The sequence below is a fragment of the Erithacus rubecula genome (assembly GCF_903797595.1).
Source record: "Erithacus rubecula genome assembly, chromosome: 15".
Classification (NCBI taxonomy): domain Eukaryota; kingdom Metazoa; phylum Chordata; class Aves; order Passeriformes; family Muscicapidae; genus Erithacus; species Erithacus rubecula.
In genome coordinates, this window is record NC_136667.1 from 17,897,791 (window position 1) to 17,916,958 (window position 19,168).

At 48.2% G+C, this 19,168-nt stretch overlaps 1 protein-coding gene across 14 annotated transcripts in view; it reads right to left on the minus strand.

Annotated features, from left to right (window-relative positions):
• Positions 1–19,168, minus strand: part of ARHGEF9 (Cdc42 guanine nucleotide exchange factor 9) — a 194,598-nt gene that overhangs the window by 70,043 nt on the left and 105,387 nt on the right. For 5 of the 14 annotated variants that reach the window (XM_079318959.1, XM_079318958.1, XM_079318960.1 and 2 more), the window contains exon 2: positions 13,162–13,289. The exons of the other annotated variants lie outside the window; for them this stretch is intronic. In XM_079318959.1, the coding sequence (XP_079175085.1) occupies positions 13,162–13,263 (102 nt within the window). In that variant the 5' untranslated portion in view covers positions 13,264–13,289. The remainder of the gene's footprint in view (positions 1–13,161; positions 13,290–19,168) is intronic. 14 annotated transcript variants of the gene reach the window in all.

Below are 19,168 nucleotides of genomic sequence, written 5' to 3' on the forward strand. Positions count from 1 at the left end.
TCACCACCTGGCCTCCTTATTTGCTGTTCTCATCTGGTTTCTCAGGGAAAGTCCCTGCAACTCCCATCTAACACAGTCCAGGAGGGGTTTGTTGGCAGAGGAGGGAAATCTACAAACTGTTTCACAGCCCCTGAGCTCACAGGAAATTTAATTAAAGGAAGCACAAAGGGAGGAATGGCTGGAAAAGCAACACCTGGCCCCAGGAACCAACCTGGGTTTTGGGTGGCTGCAGGGGCAGTGCCAGGGGAAGCAGAGCCCATCCAGCTGCTCCTGTGCAAACCAAGTGAAAAATCCCATTGATTCCACTTCCAGCAGCAAAATAAAAAACCAGGATGAGCACCCAGAACAAGAAATGGCCAGACAAAGCTTTTAGCCACCCACATGATGCTATGAATGAGAATTATTCCAGCAAAACCACAGATCTTCCTCGTGATTTCCAGGATTGCAGCCTCAAAAAAGCAGCCTGAGGGAATTTAGGGATGAGCAATCCCTGCCCCTAAATCCAGCAGGTCCAGCACTGGGGCAGTGCAGAGCACAGGGGTGGCACTGTGGGGCTGTGTCACACCTTTGTCCCTGTGTTCCAGGTGGGATCTGACCATGTTCTTATTGATGAACAGGATCTGATCATGTTCCTACTCCCCATCAGAGAAATGTCAGATTTGTCTTTACAAACAAGCTGTGGATCTGCTGGTAGATAAGGTTAGCACTGAGAGAGAGAAAAGAAATAATGGGATGGATTCCACTGATTGATGAATGGAAAAAATTATATTTGCCTTTGCAAACAAACTATAGGTTTGTTGATGAATGAAATTGGATGTTGGAAGATGAAAGAAGCAACGGGGGAAAACTATGAATTCTTTAAGAATTAAAAATTCAAAGGGAGGGTTGTACATTGGAGGGGAACCTCAGGAACCAGGTATTTGGGAAGTCTGTGCCTCTCAGGTACCTCAGAGAGAGGGAATTGTGGATGGGAAATTTGGATAAAAAGGAGGCTGAGTCCTCCAAATATTTGAGAGAAACCATGGGAAAGCCCCATGGATTTTCCATTTATGTGAATAAAGCAAAAAGGATTCCTCTGTCTCCTTTTTGGACATAAACCCCTGGTGTCTGTGGATTCATTTTCCTGACACCCAGAATAACCTTTTCCTCCTGCAAGCTGAAGGGGCAGTGCTGGCCTGGCATGTGTCTGGTCAGGAAGGTAACGAGCCAGGTAATGACTGGATGCTCCTTAGAGGCACAGGCTGTGCTGCAGATTGCCATGGGGCCTGTTACAGGGACTGCCCAGATCAGCACAGGGATGTGCAGCCTTCCCCTCCGAGCTGCTTTGCTCAGCTCAGCCTAGGAATGATGGAAGTCACTGGCTGGTGGCTCCTCAGATGTCCCAGGCAGCTGCCACAGCCACAATGTCCCCTTCAGCAGGAGCAGCTCAAGGCTACAGCCCCTCCCTCAGCTGGGCCACGGCTTGGGAGACACTTCCATAGGATGGAAAATTAATACCAGGTGTTTTCCCAAGCCATCAGCACATTGTGAACCAGGAGTTGTCCCTGGGCTGCTCAGGGAGCCACAGCAATGCAGGCACAGTGAGAAGAGCCAGAGCACCCACAGCTCCCAACACAACCCCTCACCCTGTGAGCTCAGATCTCTGACAGAGGGCTGGGATGGACAGGGACTCCCCCAGAGTCACCTCATCCATCGTGTCATTGTCCCTTTCCCCCTCTCCAGGTCATGCTGTGCTGTCCCTTCCCTGTCCCACGTCACCTGAGCCACATTTGCTGCCTGGTGCAAGGCAATGAGCACCTGCATGGTGCTGGAGAGAACAGCTCTGTACCAAGATCATCCTCCTCAAAGTCTAGAGGGCAGAGCTGTCACAGAGGAAGCATGTCTGGGTATTATCTGTTGGCAAACATGGGATGTAATGGCAGCCACTCAACTTAATGGCTCAAATTCCAGCTCCTCCAAACAAGCCCATCACTGCTGCATGTAATCACAGAATGGATTTAAAAGTATAATTTCCATCCAAAAGGACCAGAGCTGGAGCAATATGACTCATGCAGCTCCCTGTGCATGTCAGGAAGTCTGGGAATTTGTGAGCCTGTTGCCACCTGTGTAGGAGCTGGGTTGTGGACATGATTCCTCAAACCATTCCTCTGGCATCCAAGGGAGTCTGGAGGCTGCTGAGCCCCCAAAATTGGGGTTCTTTCTTCACCCAAGGGAGCAGAAACTCTGTGAAGCTGCACATGGAGCACAGGGATACAAATATTAAAGGGAAAAGCAATGGAATTAAAAGGCATCTCTCCTCATGTACCTATTCCAGCAGCACTCCAGAGCTCCACAGTTCCAGCTGCAAACTCAGCTCCATTTCTGCCATAACAAAATCATCTCCACAGCATAATTAGTGTGCTCATGTTAAAATGGGTACAAATGCAGGGAAAGAGGCATCCAAATATGATTTGTTTTTCAAGACAACATGATGTTTTCCCTGGCTAATAGATTCGATTCATTAAGGAATAACAAGAGCCAAGCACCACTTGCAGCAAACCTTGCTGCTTTTAGCAGTGAATTACCCATCCCCAGATTGCTTTGCACACTCTTCTTTTTTACCTGCTATGACTTGACAACCTTTTTTAGTCTAACTTGCCTACACATGGCTAACAAAAAAATATCTCTGCTTAAAATCCTGCTTATTCCTAATTTCCTTAATGGCTCAATTAAGTCCCCTGACACTGTTCTGCTCTCTGGACTTCCACATTCACACACCATTTCCAAGACACTTGGATAGTTTGTGTGAGCAGGTATTTGCACTAGGATTTGCAACACTCTCTCAGGGCAAACATCTGAGTTGTCTGAAGGGGTTTTGAATGAATAATTTCCTGTGTTATCCACCTTCCTCTAGAAATAACCCTCCATCTGTTCATGGAACAGCTCCCTTCTCTTAGCGAGGCGGGATGAAGGTCACGCAAGGGAAAGAGAAATTTGCACATCCCCAACACCCTCCAACAAAACACAAAACACAAAGCAGTACCTGGCCAAGGTCACTGAGCAGACAGGGGAAGAAATACAGCTGTCAGGTTAAGGGCAGTGAGTAATCACCCAGTGCATCATTGCACCCCAGGACACGGGCTGGAGCCACAACACATCCTGTGCAATTAATCACTAATCACCACGTGCCATGCACAAGTCAAATGGCAGCTCCAAAGGTGAACCAAAATGTCACTTTTAAAACACCTAAGCTTAAAAAAAAACCACCTCAAAGCTGGGAAAAAACCCCTCAACTCTCCAAGCTGAGGGGAAATGGAGTGTGTATAAAATCCCCAGAGGAAGTGGCAGCAGAGCCCGTGTGAAGCTCATCTCTGGCTGTGCTGATGTGAAAGATGTGTCCCCTCCCTGGCCTGTCCCACTGTTCTGTGTCCCACAGAACCCTGCAGTGCTTTCCATGGGAACAGCAGGGCTCAGCTCACCCTCCCTGCTCCCTGTGCAGAGCTCCTGCCTGGGCTGGGCTGGGCCCTCTCCTCCCTGCCTGTCTGGGATGACCCCTGGCAGCAAATTGGATAGCCCTCGACCCAGGAGCACTCACAGTCCCAGAGTTAAATCATTAAGGCTGGAAAACAACTCTGAGGTCATCAAATCCAACCTTTGACCAGATGCCACCACACCACGTGCCAGGAAGGAGCAGCTTAAAGCAAATCCTGCTGTGGCTTTGGTTCAGAAACTATTCAGGAGCCTCATGGACACCTGGGCTCCTACTCTGAAAAAATCAACCAACTTCCTCTCAGCCAGATCCCCAAAGCTCCTCGACTTCCCCTCTGGTGGGAAGGTGGCTCCTTTGGGATGGGCAGTGGCAGCTCCTGGATGCAGGTGAGACATTCCTGTGCTGGAGCAGTGTGGATCTGAGCCACCCCAGCACTGCCCAAACTGCACGAGCTGCTCCCTGCCTGGACAGCACTGGGACAGGCTGGGATGTCCCTGCCTGGACAGGACTGGGACAAGCTGGGATATCCCTGCCTGGACAGGACTGGGACAGGCTGGGATGTCCCTGCTCCCTGCTTGGACAGCACTGGGACAGGCTGGGATGTCCCTGCAATCCTCCTGAGCACAGCCAGCCTCGTGTGAGGCTTTGTCACCAAAATCCCTGGGACACCTGGGAACCCAGGTTCACCCAACACCTCGGGTTCTTCCTTCAAGGAACACACAACCCTGCTGGCTGATGGACAACTCCAGTGCTGCTTTCCATTTTTAGAGCAAAACTGGAGTAAGGCACAAATGGCAGCCCAGGAGGTTGGCACACACAGGAACAGAGAGATTTGAGAGCACACAGAGCTTGGGTCTGCATTGAAAGGTACCCAAATGGAGCTGTCAAGGCTGAGTCCAAGGAATTCCCATCCAAGGAGCCACTCAGGCTCAGCCTCAGCTATTCCATATATTATTTACCTGGCAAGCAGTCCACACTCAATTATATCCAGTATATAATTATTCCTTTCAGACATAGGTTTTCCCAACTCAGAACATGGAAAGGATGCCTCAAAGGATTGGTACTTCTAAGATAGGAATATCAAAAAAAGAGACCAAATAACAAAGGTGGGAGATTCTGGCCTAATGGGAAATCTCCAGCTCTTCTCAGTGTGATTTTTTTTCAGCTAAAAGCAGAATTGAGTGTGTGAGCTTCCCTCAGATGTTCCATGTGGTGGGCAGGTCATACCAACCACACTATGGATGGGACAGGCATGCAAAGGGATCCACCCAGGGAATTCACAGGGATTTTCCAATGCAGTACCACAGGAGATTACATTAATTGATAGAGAAATATACCCAGATCTCTGAAATAAAACTTTAGCTAATTATTTTGACTAATAGCAGAAAGTCAGAGCATGTACCCTCACTGCTCTGCAGCTCATTTCATTCCTCTGTCACTGGAGCAACTTCCAAATACTCCCAAGGCTATGCCAAGTCCTGCCCCACTGTCTAATGTACCATCATTAAGAACTGATTCTGATTTCTGAAGGCATCCAAGATGTTCTCTTCAGGAAAGTGCTTGCTAAATACCCTTCTGAAGACATCTGTAAGGAATTTTTACTACTGGCCTAGATATTTACTCCACCTGGAAGAATTAAGTGGCTCTAAGGAGCTTTTAGTTGAAGTAAATCCTCATTTAAACAAGCCCCAGGAAAATGGACAGGGAGTTCCAATTGCCTCATTTGCTTTTGTTTTATGACCCACTCAGAAGAAAAGAAACTGGGCAGATGGAATGTGATTGTGTCTCCCAGGTTTCTGTTGCTATTCTGTACCTCACTGCTCAGTGCTCTTCTCTGCTCCAGCACTGCCATGGAAACAATAAATTATCCTGCTCTCACAAATTTGCACCATCATTTTTATGGTCAGTGTTGATCAAGAAAGGAGCTGCCTTCCTGAACTGCCCAGCTGGGGCAGCCAGGGTTTGTATCCAAAAGGAAGAACTGTGGAAAAGTGCTGGAACTGGAGAAATGTGGCCAAGGTTGGGATGAGCAACTGGGCAAGTGCCTCCATGGTCAGGCATGATGAAAAAAAACCAAACCCTTCTCTTTCCTATTTCATCTGGAATAGCTGGAGTCAGGGAGAACCTGGGCATCTCAAAACCATGGAGAGATTTTTTTTTTCTAGGGTTTCTGTTGGTTGTTTCCTGGCTCTGATCCTGTGTTTCTCAGGGCTGACACAGGTGGGAGAGGCTGTCCCAAGTCTGCTCTTGCCCCATGGTAAGATGGTATCATTTCTACACTAACATGATGGAAAAAAGGATAATTTCCCCTCCAGTTCAGCTGCAGTCTTTGATAACCTGGATCACATTCTGAGGCTGCTGTCACACAGGTTTAGGATCCTGTGATGCAGCACAAAGCCATAAAAAACAAGTGCAAAAAAAAAACCAAAGGCAACATTTGTTGTGGTCTTTGATACCTTTCCATCTCCACTGCAGTGTGGAAGAGGTGATACTCTTCCCTGACACTCTGTGCTGATATCAAACAGACAAACCTTGGGAATGCATCTGAGAACTGAGAAACAGCTGATAAACAGGAAGCAAACTCATTCCAAGCCCAGATTCAAGGAGAGAGATGCTCCCAGGGCAAGGAATCACAGGAGCAGCAGTGGCAGGGAGTCAGAGGGGAGTCAGGAAAGCACTGAAACCAGAGCAAGATCCATGGGAGGATGCAACATTCACTCCTCCATGGCTTGTTCTGCACCAAGCAACTCATTCCAGACAGATATCAACAGCGTGGGAGGCATTCAGAGAAAAAGCAACAAATTTTATCAGAGGTTCTGCAAGGATTAATACCCAGGAAAAGATTAAACCCGTTAAAAGCTCAGCTAAACTCCCATTTCAGAGCCTGCTAACACAGCTTCAATGGTTCCAGAGAGGTATTAGTTATGTATAATGGGGAGAGCTGGGAGTCTGAAATGGAGAAAGGTTCCATTTTAACCCTCTGAAAGGAAAATACCAACAAAGGATTTCAAACAGAGGATCAACAAGGTGAGAAATCAAAAAGAAATGAAGGCATTTTCCCAAGGCAGTCTAGGAAGGCTGGAGGGAGCAGAGCCAGGGCAGAGCCCCTCTCTGCACCAGGAACCAGAACTCTCCAAACCATGAGAGATTTGGGTCCCTGCCCCAACTCCCTGCTGCAAGGAACTCAGTGCTGCCAAAAACTTGTGGTAATTCCTTCAAATTCTCCCACACTTTCCCCTGTGGCTGTTTAGGTGTTGAGCCTCACCTTCTCCACCCTTCTGGAAATTCACTTGTCCCAAAAGGTATCTAAGTACTTGAGCACATCCTCTTTCTCTCCTTAAAAAAGGCAAAAATAATCCCATCTCTGTTATTTATTACACTCCTTGGAATTGCAGCTCCTCAACAACTCAAATCACCAGGCAGTAAATCCAGAGGACATTTGTCAATGTTTCAAAGCACTTTAGTGCCCAAAATAGCCTTAATTAAGTTAGAATATATATATAAATTCTACAGAATATTGCAATGAAGGTGTCCGCACTATCATTAGTGCCAGCTTAGAGCATTGTACTACACAAAACCCCCAGGGTCACTCAGAGGAAGAACTGGGAATATTTTTTTTTGCACTTAGAGCTGGTGGAATTAAAATCCAGCTTAGGTGCTGGTATCAGGCTTTGGCACAGGTGTGTTCAGGGAGCAGCAGCTATTCAGAGGAATGGCAGATTTTCCTGGATGCAGCATTCCGGTTTCAAAGGGGCAGCCATGGAAAGAGAAAATAAATGCACCTATTTTGCTGTGAGCTCTGGACACTGAACACATTTTCCAGGAGCTCCTGTGTCCATCCAAGGCCGCTGACCAGGAAAACCTGTCAGTTCCCCACCTGCAAATGTCTGAACCCCCCCCAGTGCCAACAGCTCAGACTCCAGGACCTCTCAGTGCTGAAGGTTTGGAAATCTCATTAAAGAGCCCCAAAATACACTCATTATTTCCTCAGGCTCCTTTTGGCCTCAGGTAATTGCTGCAGGCACAACAGGAGCAGGGCAGGCAGTGGTGGGATCACAAATCTCCACCAAACTTTGTCAGGTCGTGGCCATCCCCACGCAGGAGCTGGTGAGCCACAGCTCCAGCTAATTAAAGCTGCAGGAGGGGAGCATTCAGCAAGTCTGAGGACAATTATCCAAGGAAGAATTTTGCCAGGACGCTGTGACTTAACCCAGTGCTTTGTGCACCAAGTGCTGAGGGAGTTTAATTGTCACTGCTGATGGGAACACACTCTGACTCATCCCCAGCTCACAGGGGCTCCTTTCCCTCTCCTGATTTACTCCCAAAACCACCACTCCACCACCAGGACCACGCTGGGAAGGGGAAATTTCCTTTGCATTTCAGAGGTTGGATCCGTGGTTTCCATCTGGGTCCATCTCTAACAGCCCCAGCTTCCAGGGGACTGGAGCAAGAGCCCGGCTGGAATTTCGGAAGAGTCCTCAGGAACTGGAGGTTTCTTCCTGACATAAAATAATCTAGTCTTTAAATGTGCATTTTCTGATTCTTTCAAGCATTTAACTTCTAAATTTGACTTGGGCTTTATTTAATCCTTTAAACAGCAAAAAAAAAACCCTCGAGTTAAAATGTCGTAACAGGGGAAAAAAAAATAAAGAACAAAAAAGAGTAACTGCCTGAGTTATGCTCTTAGACATTTGTCAGGATAATTTTATTCCTTCCTAAAAACAAACCCTTTCCAAATGGTGAGCAAGGTTTCAGTTTGAAAGCTGCAAGGTCAGAGTAACACAAACCTGTGTTACCCAAAGCACAGCGAGCTCACATTTGGAGTGGCCATTCCCAACTTTCTCCCATATCAATCCTGTCAAATTAATTCATCAGCAAGGACAGATTTTAATGTTTTTTTTCCCTGGCTACTGTGCGTTAATTAGCGCGAGGGTTGCCATGGGAACGCAGCAACACTCGTTAGCACCACAGAATTCACCATGCTGGAAACGAACGTGGGCAAGAGGCAACGAGAGGAGCCAGAGCTGGGGACGTGCTGCAGCCACACTGCTCCTCTCATGGGAGCTCTGATGCCTCTCTGCTCAGAGAAAGTTGGAAAAACTTCTAAAATCCTGGATATTGCAAAGACCTGTGGTGATGGGACAAGGGGGAATGGCTTGAAGGTGAAGGAGAGGGGATTTAAAGGGGATGTTGAGAAATATTGTACCCTGGAGTGTGGGGAGGTTGGCACAGGTGTCCAGAGAAGCTGTGGCTGTCCCTGGATCCCTGGAAGTGTCCAAGGCCAGGCTGGAGCAGCCTGGGACAGTGGGAGGTGTCCCAAGGAGTGGCACTGGATGGGCTTTAAGGTCCTTTCCTATCCAAATCCTCCTGGGATTCTGTGACATCAGGACCAGTGACTGTGAGGATGACTTTGAGCACAGACTCCATTCTCCTGATGTTTTAACAAATACAATTCAGGATCCTGACAGGAATCAAAGTGAAGCAAAACAGATTAAGCTGAGAGTGCAAGAAAACAGCTCAGGCATGTGCCCAGCCCCAGGCACTCACTGCAAATAATTATCAAGAATTATCAATAAACCTTGTCCAGCTTAAAGCCTGTGGCACAAACTGCTGTCAGCAGCAGGGAGAGCCATGGCAGTGACCAGGCTGCTCTGGAGGGATCTCCACTCCCAAGCCTCTGTCCTTCTGGATTTGCAGCCCTGGGACACCCCCAGGGAGGTTTCTCCATCACCACACTCCTGTCTGGTGCTCAGATCCTCCTCCTAAGAGCCTGGAAGCAGGTCTGCTCTGAGCTCGGTGCTCACAGCATTCCCAGAGCAGCTCCTGCTCCACCAGCACCCAGCCCAGGCTCTCTGTGCTCCCCTTCTGTGTTGGGCTGATGTGACAGAAATGTGGATTCTGTCCCATCTGCTGCAGCCGGGTGTGGCAGTGCCCCTGATCTCCTGGCACATATTCTCTGCTAATGGGCCATCTTTAAACCAGCTGGGCAATCATCTTTATCTTCCCACAGCCCATCCTCCCTCCAGGAGATATCTCCTGTTCATGGCCACTGAGTCCCAGTGCATGACTGATAAAATTCCATCATCCCACTGGGAGATGCTCCAGCCAGGAGAGCAGCCAAGCCTTTCCTACCCAGAGAAAAACTCAAATTTTGGACACCAAGGCACCTTCTTTCCACTGCATTCCAGAGGAAAACCAGACCCTTCCACATCATCCCTGCACCTTCAGAGGAAACTGCACCTTCTCCAGGAGCACTGCTCCAGCTGAACCACATCTGCCACTGCAGGAGGATGCAGCCACCATTGAATGGGACTGCTGCCACCACCCTGACTGACTGACGGGTGTCAGCTTGGATTCTGACTCTGGCGGGGTTTGGGATTGTTCTTTGTAATCCTGCATTTCTATTTTAATTTTCCTAGTAAAGAACTGTTATTTCTATTCCCATATCTTTGCCTGAGAGCCACTTAATTCCAAAATTACAATAACAATTTGGAGGGAGTTTACGTTCTCCATTTCAAAGAGAGGCTCCTGCCTTTCTTTGCAGACACCTGTCCTCCAAAGCAGGACACCTTCTCAGACACATCCTCCATCTCTCCATCCTTGTCCCTGCTCCAGCTCAAACACACTCCTGTGGAATGCTGCCCCAGCCTGAGCCGGGCTGCACCACTGTCTGGTACAGAGTTTCATCTCTCCTGGAAATGCATTTTCTAATCCATCCTTGGACCATAGTTTGCTTTTTCCTGGCCTGATCCCCTGATGGAGGCCAGACTTTGTCCTGGGCACTGCTGTCCTTGGGAGTCTCCCACTGCTGCCCTGCCCTGCTCAGACCTGCAGGCTGCTTATCTGGAACCTGGGAATATTTCACATCCTCCTCTGCAGCAAAATCCAATGCTTCAACCACCTCTCTGAACAGTCCACTTTCACTATCTGGGTAAAATTAGACCCAAATCTCAGCACCATAATAAGGAAAGTATTTCAGAAGCAGAACAAGCTGCCAGCTTCCTCCAGCCAACAAAACTTGAAATAAAGCAGGGATTTGCCTGCTCTTTGCTGAGCCAGCTCCTGTGGAATGCAAGGCAGCTGCTCACCAGGTCAAGGCAGATTGCCCTCTCCTCCACTTGCTGGAGGAGAAAAAAATTTTGGATTTTCCATCGTGTGAAATAGCAGAGAGCCCAGGCAGAGCCTGCACCTTCCCCCTGCACCTACAAATGCTTCACCATGAATAAAGAGCCAGATAAGAGATTTTTGACCATTTCTTCCTTTCTTTCACTGCAGAAAAATGCACATGGCGTGTCAAATCCTAAAGAAGGAACAGCCCTGAACACGCCCCTGCAGAAGGTGTGGTGGCTTCCCACATAATCCCACCTCCAAACACCTCCTCCTACTCCAGGACTGCTTCCCTCTCAGCAGATCCTCCTCTCTCACACCTCAGAACCAGCCACTGCCACAGCTCAGCACATCTGTGGAATGAGAACCAACCCACACACCTCTGGATTTTAAGTGAAAGAAAGGGATGTTCAGGTTCACCAGAGCAAGTTATGCAGGCAAGCTCAGCTTCTCCAGGAGGATCCACATTAAGAAAATTTAATTTCACCAAGCCATTACAGAAATCAAGCTGAAAAGATCCCCTCTGCCAAGATTCACATCATTTTCTAGCAATCCACCCGCAGGAGTTTTTCTCATCTTGAATAAATAGTCATTTTTGCATCTAAGGGACGAGTAAAACATTTTCTATACTTTCAAATCTTCTCTGGCATCTCCACCAAGCTCAAATCCCTCCTCAAAATACCCTCCAAACTCTGGGGAAAAACATTTTGCCTTGTTCTAAAAGCTCCAGAAACTTTCCTTCGCAGGCTGATGTTTCTGCCATGACTCGCTTTCCTCTTACATAATTCAAGGGCCCAAAAAAAGACATAAGCAGTGAGGAACAGAAATGCTAAACCAAGGCTGGTCTCCAAAGCCCAACTGAATGGGAAACCTGAAACAAGAGAGACTCAGCTTCTGGAAAAATAACTTTTTTGACAGCGCAGAGCACCTCCCACGCCCTCGTGTCTGCTGCTCTACCTCAGGTCAGAGGGACTCAAGAGTTTTTATGTCACACAGTCCAAGTGGAGAGAGCCCTCCTCAAACCAAGGGCACTAATTATATTAATGAAGGCTTAAGGTCAGTACATCCCCATCAAGCCCAAATTGCTGTTTCCTGAATTAACAGTTCTCCGTCCAGTTTCAAGCAGATGGGAATCCAGAGCAGCTGGGAAATCAATGTCAATATGCTAAATCCAGCAGATTTAAGTTTTGGGTTTTAGGAGAGTGAATGAGATCAGGATTGGGTCTTCTTGTGCCAGGGTAGGATTGGGTTACCTACTCCTGCAGGATTCCTGGTAAAGGGAAGAACAACAAGGGAGATCAAGAATTAAGGGTAAAGAAGAAAGTAGACAGGTCATCCAAATTTGCAACAAGATATGACTATACTTGGATAATTCCCAGGCATTTTGTGAGTATCCAAGCAAAAAAAAAAAATAATCCATAAACATGCACCCAGCCCCAGGGGCCACAGCCATGCACTACCAATCCTGTACATGCAGAGGTGCAGGTACAGCCCACACACAATAATGCCATCATCCAACTCCAGCTGCTCCAGGCCATAATTCCTTATATAGAGTGGGGTTTAAGGACTTTCTATGTCTTTGTTACAGAGAGAACCCAAAAGCTCCTGTAAAGTGCTCAGTGGGTGTGGGTGTGTGGTTCTGCCTCTCAGGGGTCAGTAACACCCTGCTCTGACACACTGCCCTCCACCCCTGGAGCCAGAGCTATGTCTCACCCACAGAGCTCTCAGCCAGATGGAACTGCTGTGACTGAGGCCAGGACCTGCCCAAAGGAAGGGCTGGGTTCAGCCAGGCCAGGGTTAAAGCCCAGGAACATGATGTGAGGAGCTGGAGGGCCCAGCTCAGCAGCTCAGCAGTTCAGATCAAGTGACCTGACACAGCACAGCTGCTCGGGGTCCTCAGCACAGGATCTGCCTCCCAAGAGAAATCTGTTCCCTCCTGTGACCCACTGAGCAGCTGAGGAGAGCTGCTGTGTCCAGGCTCCTGCAGCTCTGGAACACGTGGAAGTGCAGGAAGTTCTGGGAACGCCAATCCCCACGAGTGATTCTTTCTCCAACCTGGAAATGTTGAATGTCACCAAATCTAAGCAGCTCAAGGAGACAAGGGACATGCTTGGGGAGGGAGCACTGAAAAGCAGCACAGCAGAACCAGCCACATGCCCCAAACCCTTCCCTGCAGCTCCTCAGCTCTGCCTCAGCCATTGCTGCTGCTTCGGTGCCTCTTGGAGCTACCAAACGTGTCTGTGAACCTCTGCTGCAAAGCTCCTGGGTAAGACATGAAACACCCCCTGATCCTTCTCTTGAGGAGATAATGCCTTTCATTAGGTCAGACTGGATGCTCTGCCAGTCACTGCCCCCCTCCAAGCCCCCCGTGCTGGGCAGGCACAGCCCTGAGCCCCCCAAGCTCCGTGTGTGCTGCCAGCTCAGGCTCTCCCCTCTCTGCTCACTGCTGTCCTGCATCTTCTCCCCACAGCTTTCATCTGAGCATTGCCTGGCACTGGAGCTGCAGTGCTCCTGCTCTCAGAGCTTCCCTGGGCCAGGCACATTTCTCCTGGTGCATGCAAATGATGCCAGCGTGCAGGACTTGCTTCGGACAGAGCCGGGAGTTTGCAGTGCGAGGCTGCTCTGGAAATGTCACTGTGCAGGATCCGAAGGGGCTGCCTCCACCACCTCCTCATTGCCAAGGCCATCAAGGTGTGGGCAAGGCTTCCTCCACCTGGGTGAAAACACTCACAGAGTCATCCATCCATCCATCTGTTCATCCATCCATCATCCATCCATCATCCATCAATGATTCATCATCCATCTATCATCCATCCATCATCCATCCATCATCCATCAATGATTCATCATCCATCCATCCATCTGTTCATCCATCCATCATCCATCCATCCATCCCATCCATCATCCATCCATCCCATCCATCATCCATCCATCCATCCATGATTCATCATCCATCCATCCATCCATCCATCATCCATCCATCCATCCATCCATCCATCCATCCATCCATCCATCCATCATCCATCCATCCATCATCCATCCATCCATCCATCCATCCATCATCCATCCATCCATCATCCATCCATCATTCATCAATGATTCATCATCCATCTATCATCCATACATCATCCATCCATCATCCATCAATGATTCATCATCCATCCATCCATCTGTTCATCCATCCATCATCCATCCATCCATCCCATCCATCATCCATCCATCCCATCCATCATCCATCCATCCATCCATGATTCATCATCCATCCATCCATCCATCCATCATCCATCCATCCATCCATCCATCCATCCATCCATCCATCCATCCATCATCCATCCATCCATCATCCATCCATCCATCCATCCATCATCCATCCATCCATCATCCATCCATCCATCCATCCATCCATCCATCCATCCATGATTCATCATCCATCCATCCATCCATCCATCATCCATCCATCCATCCATCCATCCATCCATCCATCATCCATCCATCCATCCATCCATCCATCCATCATCCATCCATCCATCATCCATCCATCCATCCATCCATCCATCCATCCATCCATCGATTCATCATCCATCCATCATCCATCCATCATCCATCCATCCATCATCCATCCATCCATCCATCCATCATCCATCCTCCATCCATCCATCCATCCATCATCCATCATCCATCCATCCATCCATCCATCATCCATCCATCCATCCATGATTCATCATCCATCCATCCATCCTCCATCCATCCATCCATCCATCCATCCATCCATCCATCCATCCATCATCCATCCATCCATCATCCATCCATCCATCCATCCATCCATCATCCATCCATCCATCATCCATCCATCCATCCATCCATCCATCCATCCATCCATCCATCCATCCATCCATCGATTCATCATCCATCCATCATCCATCCATCATCCATCCATCATCCATCCATCCATCCATCCATCCATCATCCATCCATGATTCATCATCCATCCATCATCCATCCATCCATCCATCCATCATCCATCCATCATCCATCCATCCATCCATCCATCCATCCATCCATCCATCCATCCATCCATCCATCCATCATCCATCCATCATCCATCCATCCCTCCCTCAGATCTTCCAGGCTCACACAGAACATCCCAGCCACGAGGCAGCAGCACTGTCCCCATGTCTGGTCTCCCTCAGGGCTGCAAAGCATCATTTATTTGTACTTTCAACCCCCAAATCCACCAAATTTCTCCTAAGAGGTGCTGCAGATGCACAGCTCAGCAGAATATGAGGTGCTACCACCCCTGCATTTTCAGCTTCTCATCCCAAATTCCTTGCTTCAACCAGCACAGAAAGTTCTTTTCTCCAGCACCTTGACTTTTTAACAGAAATTATGTTCAACACAATACAAACTTCTCCCATATCCTCCTAATTTTTTTCCCCACTGCAAACCCAGGACAGCAGGGCTGATAAGCACAGAGTGAGCCTAAGAATTCTAAAGAAAAATAGAGAAACTGAAGGAAACCTAAAAATAAAACTAAAAACTGGGTTCCCCCAGCTGGACAAGAAGGAAAGCACCTGGTGTCCCTGGGAAAAGCTGTCATGGCCCTGCAATTCCCTCCCTGCAGTGCCCCAGGCAGCACCAGGAGTTTTTAAATCACTGCTACCTCAACCATCCTCTTTTGATTTGCAGCAGGGAGATTTCTCTGGGTTATTTTTAAACTGGAGCACCTTACAGATGTCAACCTTTGCAGACCAGCTGGGATGGTGCCCGTGGGAAGGCACTGGAGCCTTGGGGATGCTCGGCCTCCTGGGGCACAGCTCAGCAGGAAAAGGAGCTTTCCTTACTCTCCTCCACTCCCCATCCTCAGAGCTGGAAAGAATTCCAGACTCCCAGGGACTCAAGGGACATTTTGCAGAGAAAACCGTGGGCAGCTGATGCACTGGGGTAATTCTAGAACTGAAAGCTGGAGGGACTTTCCTTTGTTTTGGCTTTTTTGAGTGGATTTTTTGTGTGTCCTGCATGAAAATCTCTTTCAGTGGTGCCAGATTTGCTTTGTAAGCTCCTGTCTGCATTAATTTACAAAGACTGATAGAAGATTTCTTTGTGTCTGTGTGTGCCTCGGTTCTGAAGGACCAGGAATGGGATGAAGGTCCCACAACAGCAATTCCTCACTCAGCTTCCATTCACTGCAGGGAAGTTTGGCACAGAATATACTGAGGGCACAAACAAAGGGTGCACACCCCTCCAAAAGCTCTGTGCCATCCAGATCCACCCTCAGAACTGTGCTGACAGAGAAGGGACATCACCTCTCCCTGCTGCAGCCACAGACAGCATCCTGAGCCTGGCCAGGGGAACAGAGCAGCCTCACAAATAAACCCAGAGCAGACCCAGCTCAAACCCAGCTGGGAGAAGGAAGGACAAGGAGATGCTGAGGGGGATGGTAAGCCAGTCAAAACTGTTGGTGTAGTGGTTGTGGTGAGCACCAGGCCAGGCTGAGAGGGAGGAGCAGCAGCCTGGCCAGGGCTCCCTGCAGTCTCAGATTGATCTTTCCCATTTTCCACCACCACAGGACCTCACAGTGTGCAGAGCAGTTCACCTCAGAGCAGCTCACCATGCTCAGTCCCCTCTCCCCCAAACAACCTGGCCAGCAGGTTTTCCTTGGCTGGTCAAGTTTTAATAAACATCCTTTAATCCCTGCTCCCTGGGCCAAGCTGGGATTGTCACCCTGACTCCAGAGCACGAGGATAATTCCCACAGCCTGTACAGATGAGTTCAGCAATTAAAAAAGAAGAGATTGGGGTTTGCAGCAGCACCAGCATCCATCCCTTCCCTTCCTGGCAGATCCACTCCTCCAGGAAAGCTGCAGGCTTCAGCCCAAGCCACTCCTTTGTCTTCCAAACCTGGATCCCCAGGATCATGGGTGTCAGGAGAGGATGGTTTTTAACTGAGAGATAAGGTGAGCAGTTTCTGCATTTCCATTTCATTTCCCACCCATGTCCCTGTGTGGGCAGCCCTGTGGCATTCCTGGGAATAGCTCTGGGATAGCCACAACCAGGCCTCTCCCTTCTGACACATTCATACTGACTTTCTGTGCTCTAAAGACACACCAGCCCTGGGCAGGCACTACTAGAGGGTGAAGGCTGCTCACTCTCTGTCTTTGCAAGGATGCAGCCTCAGGGATGGAGGGTTTGGAGGAAGAAAGGATTGGAGCAATGAATTCTCAGCTCAGACTCCTGATGAGGCAATGCTGAAAACAGGGAGGTGCTACAGGATCCCTAAAAACCTCACATCTGCAGGGAACAGCAAAGAAATATTCATCAATTAGAGGAAGGTTTAAACTTTCTTTAGACCAAAAATTCCTGTGGCACAGTGTCCTGCAGCCTCTGAGAGCCACAAACTTATGCCACCTCAGGGAATACTGTGTGAAGGAAAATACAGGAATATTTTTCCTGCCTGCTCTTCCCAAGTGCCACAGACAGATACAGAGAAGGGATTTTCAGACAGAGAGAAAAATTCCAACTACAGAAAAACATCCCTGCTGCTGGATTTTGGGATTTCTCTTAAGGTCTGGTACAAACACTCTGCCACTCCCCAAACATCAGGAAACATCAGCTGTAAACAGCTGCCAGGTCTCCTCTTTATCCACAGAGGTTTATATCCCCTCAAACTCCCAAAATAACAGTATATTTTGTTATACTGGCCAAAAATAACCTTGAAAATATGCAAAGAGTTAGGATTTTTGACCTTCAAAATATTGTAGTTGTGACATTTCACTTTGTTATTCCAGCCATGGACAAATGGTTCTGCTAAAATATCTGTCACAAAGTAGTCCCCTATGGCCAGACCACAATAATCTTTTTTAGCAACTAAAAAGGTTCTGCTAAACCATTATGAACTTAACTCCAGCCAGGAAAGAAATAGAAGAGTTGGAGCACCAAGGCAGCAGCTATTCTTGTTGAATTGGTCTCAATTTTTCAAGGATCCTGTTGAACATCAGAGAGGTCACAGCCTGCACAACTGTGAAAACCTAAGAAGTCTCTAAAACCCACGGAGTTTAATAAGAAATGTCATATTCCCAAATTGCCTCAAATGTTTTACAGGCTATTATGACTTTTAGTTTTATAGGTCCAAAACACTAACCAAATAAAAAGTCTATTTCTCCCAGATTTTCAAGGTTCAATTTTTAAAAGGCCAGAGGCACAAACTGTTCCTGTGAGCCAGGGAAGCCTCAGCCATCAGCTTCTATCACAGAGCCTTCCCAGCTCCCAGGCTTTGTCCTCCCTGTGCCCAAGAGCTGGTTCCTCTTAACCTGATGCCATTTACTTTTTCCAGCTTTCCTCATCTTAAAATCATGGAATGGTTTGGGTTGGAAGGGACCTAAATGCTCATCCTGCTCAAGCCATGGGTAGTGATACTTTCCACTAGCCAAGGGTGCCCTAAATTGACCTTGGACACTTCAAGTTCCAAATGTCTAAAGCTCTTTTTGCATTTTTGAGATACAGCTGCTCCTAAAAATCTGAAATCAGCTGTCATGGCACCCTTCAGCATCAGATGATGAGCTCAGGATCCCATGGAATTGTGTGCCCACTTCCCTGGGCTGCACAGCTCCCCCAGATCCCCTCCATGTGGGTCCCTATTCCCCATAAGCATGGGCTGAATGGACTCAAGTGGTTTATTTTGTTCTCCCACACCAAGGTGCTGAGGGACACCACAGGCAACCCCTGGCCTTGACAAATATCTGCAAACAGGGACAGGAATGATGGCAGTGATGGTGCTGGTGGCACCTGTCCAGCTGGACTGAAGCTGTGACATTCCTTGGGGTCAAACAGAGCCTTTCCAGGCACCACCAGTGGATTTACACTTTTCATCAGCTCAATGCTGGGGCTGTAAAATTTCATCTTTCTTTCTGTACTGCCCTTCCCTCCCAGATTAATTTTATTAACAGCTCTTTTTATGGGCACTATAAAGCACCATTCCACATTTGGGCAGTGTTTAAGAGGATAAATTTCTACAGGGACCTTCTGAGATCCGAGGGTGACTCTTCAAGCACATTCCTGGATCACATCCTCTTTGTCCCCTTCAAAGGAAGTCTGACCTGTGCCACACCCAGTCAGGTACTGAAATATCACAGCTGCTTTCTCTAGAGTGCAGATATTGAACAACACCACTCCCAAAATGCAAGAAGAATGCTCAGGACCTGTGGTCTTCAGGTCCTCTGGGTCAGCTGAAATCAGCTGCTGGAAAACCTATGTAAATGCTGTTTCTTTGGGATTTCTGCTTTACTTTCCCCTCTCATGCTTCCCAAAAAAAACCCCAATGTCTTATTTCCCACTGACTGACAGCTCTGCACTTCAGCAAATTAACAAACCCATGCACGACTGTGCCTTGATTACTCCCTCTCTTTTATTATGAAAGAAAATGTCAAATCCTTTAATTTGACTCTTTCAGGAGCCTTTGAGCAGTTCAGGAGCAGTTTCTCAGCTGGGAAAGAAGCAGCTCACAGGGGCTGCTCCACACACAGCCCCAGATCCCACAGCTGATCCCAGCAGAGCTGCAATCCAAATCCTGCCAGGCTGACTCCCAGCAGTGAGGCCA